General features: G+C 37.1%; 1 protein-coding gene across 1 annotated transcript in view; it reads left to right on the forward strand.

The window, feature by feature from the left end:
• Positions 1-12,709, forward strand: part of LOC150074965 (uncharacterized) — a 658,991-nt gene that overhangs the window by 574,947 nt on the left and 71,335 nt on the right. Inside the window, exon 14 of the mRNA XM_090389013.1 lies at positions 8,227-8,351. Within this exon, the coding sequence (XP_090245139.1) occupies positions 8,227-8,351 (125 nt within the window). The remainder of the gene's footprint in view (positions 1-8,226; positions 8,352-12,709) is intronic.

Genomic DNA, 12,709 nt, shown 5'->3' on the forward strand with positions numbered 1-12,709 from the left:
CTCTGGGGTTGCTGTTTCCCATGTGTAGTACTTTACATTTGTCAATGTTAAACTTCATTTGCCACCTCTCAGCCCATCTGCTCAACCTTTCCAGATCCTGTTGCAGCAGCATCGTGTCAGTAGTGTCCTTGACAACCCTGCCAACCTTTGTATCGTCTGCAAACTTGGACATTAAGCTAGATATACCATCATCAATATCATTTATAAATACAGAAAACAATAATGGACCCAACACTGAGCCCTGAGGGACTCCACTAATAACATTAGTCCACGATGAGCAGTGTCCATTGATTACCACTCTCTGTCTTCTCCCCCTCAACCACCCCTTTATCCATAGCAGCAATTTGCCTCCAATGTCACACTGCTCCAGTTTGTGTAGCAGTCTTCCATGTGCAACAGTATCAAAAGCTTTTCTAAGATCCAATATCAAAAGCCTTTCTAAGATCCAAGTATATAATATCAAAATTATTCCCTGCATCCAGTTCTTTTGTGACTGCATCATAGTATCCAATCAAGTTGGTCAGGCAAGACTTCCCCTTAACAAAACCATGCTGTGTCTGAGCTATAACTGAAGTCTTGTCTAAATGACCCTACAGTGCTTCTTTAACCAGTGCCTCCATTAATTTTCCTGGAATAGAAGTTAAGCTCACAGGTCTATAATTACTTGTGTCAGCCTTTGATCCTCCTTTGTGAATTGGGGTCACATTTGCACATTTCCAGTCTATGGGTACTTCCCCTGAGTCCAAGGGAGCTCTCATAATTATGGCTAAGGGTTTGCTTACTTCTTTTGCTGCCTCCTTTAATATAACTGGATAGATCCCATCCACCCCGGGTGCCTTTCTTGTGTTTATCTTCAACAGTTTCTCCTCCACTTTACTCCCAGTTATTTCAAGATTCTGTAGCTTACTGCTAGAGTTGAATACACCTCTGGCATTCCCCTTGCTAAATAACTCCTCATGTGTGAATGTCAATGCAAAATATTCATTTAGTTTGTTAGCTACCTGAGCAGGATCATCAACAGTTGACCCATCAATATCAAGTGGACCAATCTGATTCATCCCCTTCCTTCTAGAGTTTACATAAGTAAAGAACTCTTTGCTGTTTTTCTTTGCATCCCTTGCCAAAGATTTCTCGTAATCTGCCTTCGCCTGCCTAGGCTTCTGTGTCATGTGTTAATTTGTAAGTATCCCATGCATTTTTCTTTTCTGCCATATGCCTCATTAGTTCATCTGACATCCATTTTGGCCTAAACCTTGAACAATATTTCTTAGTTGGTATGTAAAGCCTAGTAGCTTCCAAGATAAGTTCTTTGAATGCTTCCCATTTTGAATTTGCTGTTGGTAACATCATCAGTTGGTCCCACTGTATAGAATTTAAATACTGTCTCAGTCCATCGTAGTCGCCTTTACGGAAGCAATAACCCTTCCCTTTACCCCTAATTGTAGTTACCTCTTTGAGTAAATCCCACTTCAGCACACTGTGATCACTGCCACCTAGTGGTTCATTTATCTGCAGATTCTTAATGCATGAAGAATCACTGCCGATAATCAAATCAAGAGTATTACTCCCTCTAGTTGCCTCCCGAACATGCTGATGTAGAAAACAATCATCCAATAAATCCACAAAAGCCCTGCTAGTGTGTGAGCAACCAGCCCCCAAATTCCAGTCAATATCTGGGAAATTAAAATCTCCCATTATAAGACTCTCTGATTTACTGGCCCACTCTATTTCCCTGTACAGTTCCTTATTATACTCATCAGAGTCATTAGGCCTATAGCACACTCCTACTCTCAATTTTGATCTCCCAATGCTCATGTCACACCAAACTGACTCAAAACTGCACTGTCCAGCCATGTCGACTGGCTTCACTTCCTTGGTTTTTATGTGTTTCTTAACTAATAGCATAACTCCTCCCCCCTTCCTATCCTGTCTATCCTTTCTGTAGACGTTGTACTCCCCAAATTGCAGTTCTGCATCCCTTATATCTGTGTGACACCACGTCTCTGATATCCCAACAATATCTGCCTTTGATGTTTTGAGCAATACCTCAAATTCATTAAATTTATTTACTAAACTCCTAGCATTGGTGTACACGCAAGTATACCTGCACCTGTTTCTATTCTTAGCTACCCTAACACAACCCATGTGTTTACTTGTACCGCAATGGCTCCCAGCAGTCTCTGAAATACCATGCATCTTGTTTTTCAGGCTTCTGCTCATTCTAATAGAAGCAGTGCAAGAATCTCTTTCACCTCTGCCAGTGGCTACTGTCAATCTATTGGTCTTTGTCTCCCCCCAAGCTAGCAGTTTTCCGACCCATTTTTGTTATAAGCACATTCTCAAAGAATAAACTTAACAAATTAAAAATTTTGCTCGGCTTTTCTAAGATCTTTTTTGCAAAGAGAATGCTGAAAGTAGCACACTGGACAAGTTTTTTTGCATGAACTCTGTTCTCAATGCTTCTTTTGATTTAGTGTATGAGTTTGGTCCTCTGAGAACAGCTGAGCCTATAACAAATAATCAGGCCTTCCCCTGAAGTCAGAAATGTAGTACAGCAGCACTGTAGTAATACATTATCTGACCAGTTGACAGTTTCCTTAAGCTGTCAGTCTCGGAGAAGAAAAACATTAACTGGGTAATTAAGGGTTATCACCTGAAAATGAAGGAGATAGAGATCCTGGATTAAAGTATAACATCTGTGAATCAGATATATCTGTATCCATACCAACATCAACAGGTATACTGCTTTGAACATTTGTTCCCTTCAATAAATTGTTTTGAGTGTGCCACGTTAAAATTTAGAAAAGGATTCACTATCAAAGTTAACAGTACTATATTTCCTTTTTTTTTTCTTTTTTTTTAAAGAAAGCTATCATCCCGGAACAAACAATGCTGGATTTTGTTAACCTTTTATGTTCAAATTAAGTTAAAGGCTAGTTAAAGATAAATTTTTAAAAAATCTGATTGTTCTAATTTCCTTATTAAACCTTATTTTCAAGTTAACCTTTGGTTTCCCTTTACCACTATAATCAGATTCCAGATTTCTCAGTTTATCTCCCAGTATGTCACCCTGTTAAGTGTAAATATGTGCTGGCGTTCCAAAAATATTGAATCAAAGATAACTCATTTTTCATTTAAATAACACATTTTCCATGTAAGTTTACCTTCTTTGACATGCATCACATAACAAATTTCCAACATGTCATAACAAATTTCTCGAATTTTCAACTCCTAACTATTAGTATTAATAGAGGCAAATAATGCAAGAAAGCAAGCTTAAACAGCATCAGCCAAAAAAAAAAAAAAAATTTAACCTATCCATCCCCCTCCAACAGTTTTTCTATTCTTTCTTGAATATATTCAAACTGAATAATGGATGGAAGCTTATTCTAACAATCAGCCACCTGTTGGCTAAAGGCAAACTTCCACACGTCTATTCTACAACCATCCTTCCTCAATCTAGATTAATTATGCAGTCCTTAAACAGTTAAATGCCTGCTTCATCTAACAGGTTCCACTTCAGCAGAAAACCATTTGTTCAAAAAAAAAAAATGGAATCGAACAAAAAGAAAGTAATGTGTTTAATTTTATCTTTTTAATAGATAACTTTGAAAATTCATATGTTTGTTGAAAGGCACTTTTAGCAAACAAGTTCATGTACTATTAAAATCTGCTTTTGGTTTACTGTTTCCACCTGTAAAAAATTATGGTTTCTAACTTGTTAGTGCCCATAATGTTATTCAGTTGTGATTTAAATCAATAACAAGCATTTCAAACTAGGCAAATATTATTATAACTTACCTTTGATCCTCATGCATACTCTTATTGATTCTAAACCAGAATGAAGTCATTAGACTATACCTTTTTTTTTTTTACTCACAACTACTTTAACTGTTTCTCAGATACTAAAAACATTAAGTACTTTCAAACTTAGCACTGTCACATTAAACCCTTTTTTTTTTTTTTTTAAATTCTCTCTCTCTGTTTCTTCTTTTTTTTTCCCCTTGACTCATTGTGCCATGGGATAGATAGTGTCATAGTAAGTGTTCACTACTGTTAGGCTTGCATGCTTGTGATGGGCAGCAGTGTGTATTTTTCAACAAGTGAAAAGATGTTTGCTTCATGAAATCAGACAGATAGACAGATACATCAATAAAGTCATTACGTGGGCAAAGAATAATGGTTTTCAATTCTCTTTTCACAAAACTAAATGCATCCATTTCTGTCATAAATATAACCTACACACCCAGACCCAACTCTACAGCTAAATGGACAATCTATCTCAGTTCAAAAATAACGTTTTTTTTTTTTTTTTTTTTTTTTGGATTCATTTGTGATCACAAACTTTGGAGCACATTAAACAACTGATGCTATGTTTTCAAAGGAAGATAAACATCATAACGACCCCTCTCCGTATCCTATCTCAGTATGTGAGAACCATACCTTTTTATCTTACTTAAATTATATGAAGCACTTGTCAGATCTAAACATGATTACAGAACACCAGTTTCATTAGTTAATTTTGATCCTTCTAAAACTCAGTCATGTCTTATACCTTTCAAAAAGGTTTTTCTGCCCTTAGCTTGTTTTCAGTGACACTTGGATTTCTAGACAGGGTCACATACCCCTATCAGTGATTCCCATGACTTCTATGCTCACTCTTGACATAAGCACATTACAAATATCGTTTCTTCTGCATCAAGAAACCTTAGTTTTCTTCTACAAAACTACTCATGCTGTACAAATATCAAATCTGCAACATAAAAGGAATATTGTTTCCACATGTAGGGCAGTGCCCACAAACCTCACCCTGTGAATGGATGCTGATTGTCCTACAAAAGTAGGACAGTTAGCATCTATTCATTTCCAATATCCAGAACAAACCTTTTCCTCTTCATCATTTATCCCTTCTGCTCTGGAACAACTTTCTTCACATATATTTCCTGAAAATTACAAACTATACTATTACAAACAAACTTCCATTCAAGTCTCATAACCATGCCTTCTGTCTTCGCAGCCTTCAACACATGCTAAGTATTATACGTTCTAATACCTTCATGTGTGAGAAAGACTTAAATTCTGTAAACATAGCTAAGTTGTCAAGTTCAAGAGTGCAGTTTGGGGGCACTGTGGTTCAAGCTCACATGACTGCTAAATACAGCTAACTGTTATGTTTGTTGTCTAAATGATTAATTGCAGACTCCTCTGACCTATAATACTCCTCTTGTCAGAGGAGTATTAGTAATGGTAAATGATGTAAGAAGGTCATTTATACAGCATAAGCAAGAAAGTCCCTGTCTATCCCTCTTTAAGTTTTTTTTTTTTAGTTCTTCCTTGAATTTATTAAAACTACCCACTTCCACACACCAGATGGAAGTTTGCTCAAATAGTCATTTACCCACCTGCTGAAGGAAAATTTCCATATATCTCTCCTGCAACTATCATTCCTCAATTTGAATTTATGTCCCTTGTGTGTGGCCTGAGCAAGAGGAAGGATAAAGGGGGTGGTTGAGGGGGAGAAGACAGAGAGTGGTAATCAATGGACACTGCTCATCGTGGATGGACTAATGTTATTAGTGGAGTCCCCCAGGGCTCAGTGTTGGGTCCATTATTGTTTTCTGTATTTATAAATGATATTGATGATGATATATCAAGCTTAATGTCCAAGTTTGCAGATGATACAAAGGTTGGCAGGGTTGTCAAGGACACTACTGACACTATGCTGCTGCAACAGGATCTGGAAAGGTTGAGCAGATGGGCTGAGAGGTGGCAAATGTAAAGTACTACACATGGGAAACAGCAACCCCAGAGCAACATATCAACTCTGTGGGTACTACACTGACAGTGGTAGAGAATGAAAGGGACCTGGGGGTGGTTGTGCAGGCAGATATGAAGTTCTCTGAGCAGTGCAGACGGGCTGCAAGAGTAGCTCATGGTGTATTGTCAATGATATATAGGAATTTTTCTAGCAGGGATAAGGAGGTGATTATTCCCTTGTATAAGGCAATGGTCAGGCCACACCTAGAGTACTGTATACAGGTCTGGAGGCCACATTTCAAGAAGGATGTAGAGCTGCTGGAACGAGTACAGAAAAGGGCAACAAGATTAGTGAATGGAACAAAGGGGTGCTCTTACGAAGAAAGGCTTAAGTTTTGCAAATTACAGTGTCTGGAGACTAGGCACCAGCGAGGTGATCTGATAGAGGTGTATAAAGCCTTGAATGGTTTGAGCATGCTCAATGCTGATGGGATTCTTCCTCTAGCTCAGAATAATCACCTGAGAGGGCATAAATTCAAATTGAGGAAAGACAGATGTAGGATAGACGTGAGGAAATTTGCCTTTGGCCAGCGGGTGGTTGGTTGGTGGAACAGACTTCCATCCCTTGTCGTGGAAGTTGATAGCCTAAATAAGTTTAAGGCTCAGCTGGACAGGTATTTCGAACGAACAGAGGGGTGAAGTGGAAGTGGTTTTTTTTTTTTTTTTTATGGCTGATGCTGAATAAGCTTGCTTTCTTGCATCAAATGCCTCTACTAATGCTGATGCTAAAGGATGCCATCAGTATTGAGCTTACTGAATCCATTCAAATTATTAATGCTTTAAATGGGTTGAGTTTACTAATGGCATCTTACTCTTTTCTCAGACAACACAAAAAAGTGGACATAAATTTAAATTGGAAAATTATGGTAGAAGGATATTTGTACAAAAATTTGTTATTAGCAGGGAATAACTGAACAATTCTATCTGGTATTGTAAATGTGGATAGAGCTTTTTTTATTCTTCTTCTTGCTGATGCTGAATAGGTTTTCTTCCTTGCATAATTTTGTTACTAACTAATATTAATTGTAACTAAGGCAAAATAAATTTATATACATGTCTAGTGAACATACGTGAAACAATGTGCCTCTTACTTGATTACTTTGTATACTTTGCATTTTGGATGAACCGTGTTCAATTAATCAGCATCCTGGTGTCATTTATTATTGTAATCTATCTTACACTATACTAGCCTGTGTCTGATTCATTTCTAAAACTTGCTCTTTGTGTTTATTTTTGTTTTTCCTTCTTTGTCCAAATTGTATGTTGTAGTACAAATGGATGGATGGAAGATATTTTAAAATCCACCTCCACCCTTTTTCATAAGAACCATCTCACCAGTAGGCATAAGTATCTGAGAGAAAAGGAACTTTGTGGCAGACTGGGCTCTTTTGCTATGTACAAAATTATGCTGTTGCTCTCATCTGTGTTTGTTGTTATTATGCTTTGTTACCAAATAAACATTTGTTTTGCTCTGCTTTAATTTTTCTCTTTGAGATATGTTATACTCTTAAAAGTATTTGAACATTATAACTTAAAAAAAAAAAAAAAAAAAAAAGGGATCTTTGTTCAGTAAATTAGTAATATATGGATCTACCTGTATCTTTAATGAGTCATGACCATTCTGAGAATGTATTCAACAAATTTATAAAAATATGGAATCATTATTTTTCTCCACTTCTCCTGGAAAGCTGTATACTTGAAGAGGAACATGTTGCCTTGACTTGCTTTGCAATATTAACTCATTCCACAAATGTTACACACAAAAAATATAACTAAGGGATGTGGCTCTGTGGGTTATTGTCCCTATGATCAATGGTTTCAATACAGATAAACAGATCCACACTTTCTCATCTTTTACCTGCATAAGTTGCTGTTTGCAATGTATACTTCAGTAAAAAGACTTTCAAAGCAGCTTCCAAATACAGTGTGCAGTGTGACTTTCCAAGAGCTCTATATATACCAGATTTTATCTTATCTACTTGGTTTTTTTTTATATGCAGCAAAAGCTGTAGCTTCCTTCCACTATATGGCAAATACTGTTACTATATTACTATACTATTTTACAAACAATGAGAAATATAGCAATCCAAGCAAAATTTTGATTGAAGTGTCATTATGTTAAGTTCATAAGTGAGGATCCTACAGCTTTCATATGTTGTTGCCTCACCCTCCAACTTCACTGTTTCAGTGACTGACAGCTGTCAGCATCAGATTACTATATGCTTCATAAGTGCTCTTGGCCTTGCAAGATCACATCTTTTCTGGACATCCACCCTATGTAAGGGGGATGCTGATACTTTCAAAATACTTTTGAGAATATAGCTTAGATTTTAATTTTTTGTATGTTAATTCGGAGTAATTGATGAAATAAAATTTAATATATAACTGCATATCTTTATTTTACAAAAGCTACCAGCCCTTTGATGGAAAGGCAGCCAACTGAATATTGGCCTAGTCTTCAGTATCTTGATGATGTAGATAGAGGAGGTGTAGCAGATATGGCAGGGCTTAAGAAAGGGGATTTTTTACTAGAGGTATGTAATAGCAGCATAGCATTTCCTTGATTTTGATTTTTTGGGAATTTTATAACAGTAATTTTTTTCACCCACTTAACTATTTTTAAGATTCACATAACATGTAGTTTCTGATTACATATACCTAATGGAGAGCTTGAAAAATTTGTTTTGGATCTTGGGTGCCATGTTTCAAGTAAAATTTCAGGGTATTATGTGTATGTGAGGTGTGATAAAAAAAAAAAAAAGTTTGGGGGACTGAATTAATTTCAGGGAAATAAGGCAACTTACTGGCTATTTAGATTTTGAAGTTTTCTTTCAAACTTTCCTCGACATTGTATACACTGATTCCAATGCTTTTGCAACTTTCTGGAAGCATTTCTGATAGCATTATTTTGAAATTGTCTGTGTTGTGTCCTGATTAATTTCTTCAGTCATTGCAAATCTGAAACCTATCAAGAGAGCTTTTAACTTGGGGAGATAAATCCAGTATGACAGATGGGAAATTACAGTGATAGAGTGATACACAAGAAATTCTTGAATGGAAAGTGCTCATTTGCATAGCGGCATTGCTATGATGCAAGCAACAATTTCCCTTAAGCCCACTTTTACAGCCAATTTCTCCAGTCACACAGTCACCATATAACTGTTTTGTAGTATTCCCAGTTCAGTCTTTGACTGTGAGGAACAAATTCATAATGACAAAAATTCTCTAAAGTATTCTTAATATATATTATTAAAATGCATCTTCCTTTTGAAAGGGTAACAATATAGTTTTTAGTATTAGTAATTATTATTTTTATTATTATGAGCCATATGGTGCAAGGAAGCCTGAGGCTGCACCAGCCAAAAAAAGAAAAAATTCTGAGTCACCCTGAGAGAGAGAGAGAGAGAGAAGTAGAAGGGAATCACCAAGAAAGAGAAGAATGATGATATCCAGCTCAGGACACTGGGTGTGCCAAGCCCATACTCACCATGGCAAATGATGCAAGAAAGCAAGCTTTACAGTTTCAGCCAAAAAAAACAACTTCTCATATCACCTCCATCCCATCCAGCAACCTTTATTTCTTAGGCAAGTACATCCCAAAATTTTAACTTAATGCTGGGGAGTATTGCTCTATGGAGATAATAGGGATCGGAGCTAAATCACCTCTGAATACTTTGGTTATGGTCATAATCTTTAAAAGAACACTTTTAAAAAATCTGTCATTTGCTATTGGCCCTATCATCTTGCCTGATCAACGGTTCCGATCCACATAAGCAGGTCCACACTTTCTCATTTTTCCCTGTGTGCGTTTCTGTTTGAAATGTACACTTCAGTAAAAAAGACTTTCTAAGCATCCTCAGGCCAAGAACACTTAGGAAGCATATAGTTATCTGATGCTGACAGCTGTCAGTCATGGCAACAGCGAAATTGAAGGTTGAGGTAACAATGTATGAAAGTTGTAGGATAATCTTCACTTATGAACTTAACATAATGACACTTCAATCAAAAATTTGCTTGGATTGCTATATTTCTCATTGTTTGTAAAATAGTAATAGTAATAATCTTTGGACACTTGATTTATGAGATTCTACTGTGTGTGTGTGTGGTCCTAAATATATTTCACAAATGCATTGTAATGAAGAAGTCATGCCACAGGTGATGTCAGAACACTCTTTGAATAGTCATGTGATAAAAAGAAGATATTTGCACTTGCCTCACTTGTGACCAGTAGTATATGGTCCTTAAGGCTGTCAGAGACATTCTCTCAGGTACGATAAGCTAGGCTTGCTACTGGCAGTCTAAAACAATGATAGAACTGATATTCAGGTTACATGCGAGTCAAGTGGACCGAATTTCAGTGAAGTCCAGTCGTTCTGCAAAAACCAAACCCTATGTATGCATCTTCACAAGGGTAGGGCTGTTAGTAACCCCAGTGTGCAAGTCCAGAAATATGGCACCTAGTATACTGAAGGTGACCCAGGTGAGAACCAATGTAAGCAAGGGTCAAGGTATGGCATCCACACAATATGGAAGAATCCCACACCTTTGTGTTATCAGGCAATATTAGGTGGTAGATGACTCTCATCAACCAGTGCAATACCACCACTTTGTTTATTGAAGGCTTGAAGTGGAGGAACTCATGTTTAGTCTTCAGAAGAAAGCTCCAGTTACTCCCCATCTCTTTCATCATACACCTTAAGGACCATATACTACTGGTCACAAGTGAGGCAAGTGCAAATATCTTCTTTTTATCACATTGATGTCCCTTGAGGTTATGGTGGGCATCATGAAAAGTGTTTTGGGTCTAACGGTACCAGGGGTTTTCTCCAACTCCCCATTGTGTACTCTGTGTAACACAGAACTCTCTGAAGGCCAGAAATTTTACTAAAAAGTGTAAGTGTGTTGTTCTGTCGTGTAATATCTTGTTATGTTATAGGAGTTTGGTAAACAAATTTGATGAATTTGCGGTATTGCTCAAAACATCAAAGGCAGATATTGTTGGGATATCAGAGACGTGGTGTCACAACTGGAATTTGGGGAGTACAATGTGTACAGAAAGGATAGGAAGGGAGGAGGGGTTATGCTATTAGTTAAGAAACATATAAAACCCAAGGAAGTGAAGCCAGTCGACATCGCTGGACAGTGCAGTGTGAAGTCAGTTTGGTGTGACATAAGCATTGGGAGATCAAAATTGAGAGTAGGAGTGTGCTATAGGCCTAATGACTCTAATAAGTATAATAAGACACTGTACAGGAAAATAGAGTGAGCCAGTAAATCAGAGAGTCTTATAATGGGGGATTTTAATTTCCCAGATATTGACTGGAATTTGTGGGTTGGTCACTCACACACTAGCAAGGCTTTTGTGGATTTATTGGATGATTGTTTTCTATATCAGCATGTTTGGGAGGCAACTAGAAGGAGTAATACTCTTGATTTGATTATCAGTAGTGATTCTTCACGCATTAAGAATTTGCAGATAAAGAAACCACTAGGTGGCAGTGATCACAGTTGCTGAAGTGGGATTTACTCAAAGAGGTAACTACCATCAGCATTATATCTGAGAGAACGAAAAACAGCTTTCTCTTCACATCTATATTCTTCTAATAAACTTACCTTACAACAGATTCTCGGAGACCGAAAAGATATTAATGATGTTTTTACCTTCCCCAAAATTATAAACAAATATCAACTGATCTGAATCCTTTTATTTAATAAAACAATCATGTACTGAATAAGATTGAAATAGGTGCATTATGGCCTTAGTAGCCCTTGCACCAATAAATCAAACAAACAAACAACAACAACAACTACCATCAGGGGTAAAGGGAAGGGTTTTTTGCTTTCGTAAAGGCGACTACGATGGTCTGAGACAGTATTTAAATTCTATACAGTGGGACCAACTGATGATGTTACCAACAGCAAATTCAAAATGGGAAACATTCAAAGAAATTATCTTGGAAGCTACTAGGCTTTACATACCAACTAAGAAATATTGTTCAAGGTTTAGGCCTAAATGGATGTCAGATGAACTAATGAGACATATGGCAGAGAAGAAAAATGCATGGGATGCATATAAATTAATATGTGACAGAAGCCTATGACAGATATAAGTTGATCTGTAGCCAAGTTACAAAGGAGGTTAGGTAGGCGAAGGCAGATTACGAGAAATCTCTGGCAAAGAATGCAAAGAAAAACAGCAAAGAATGCAAAGAAAAACAGCAAAGAATTCTTTACTTATGTAAACTCTAGAAGGAAGGGGATGAATCAGATTGGTCCAATTGATATCGATGGTTCAACTGTTGATGATCCTGCTCAGGTAGCTAACAAAATAAATGAATATTTTGCATCAACATTCACACATGAGGAGTTATTCAGCGAGGGGAATGCCAGAGGTGTATTCAACTCTGGCAGTAAGCTAGATAATCTTGTAATAACTGAGAGTAACGTGGAGGAGAAATTGTTGAAGATAAATACAAGAAAGGCACCTCGGGTGGATGGGAGCTATCCAGTTATATTAAAGGAGGGAGCAAAGGAAGTAAGCAAACCCTTAGCCATAATTATGAGAGCTTCCTTGGACTCAGGGCAGGTACCATAGACTGGAGATGTGCAAATGTGACCCCAATTCACAAAGGAGGATCAAAGGCTGACACAAGTAATTATAGCCCTGTGAATTTAATTTCTTTTCAGAAAAATTAATGGAGGCACTGGTTAAAGAAGCACTGCAGAATCATCTAGACAAGACTTCAGTTATAGCTCGGACACAGCATGGTTTTGTTAAGGGAAAATCTTGCCTGACCAATTTGATTGGATACTATGATGCAGTCACAAAAGAACTGGATGCAGGGAATAACTTTGATATTATATACTTGGATCTTAGAAAGGCTTTTGATAC

This window comes from Mastigoproctus giganteus, chromosome 14 (genome assembly GCF_048544385.1).
Source record: "Mastigoproctus giganteus isolate SK-2022 chromosome 14, ASM4854438v1, whole genome shotgun sequence".
NCBI classification, from domain to species: domain Eukaryota; kingdom Metazoa; phylum Arthropoda; class Arachnida; order Uropygi; family Thelyphonidae; genus Mastigoproctus; species Mastigoproctus giganteus.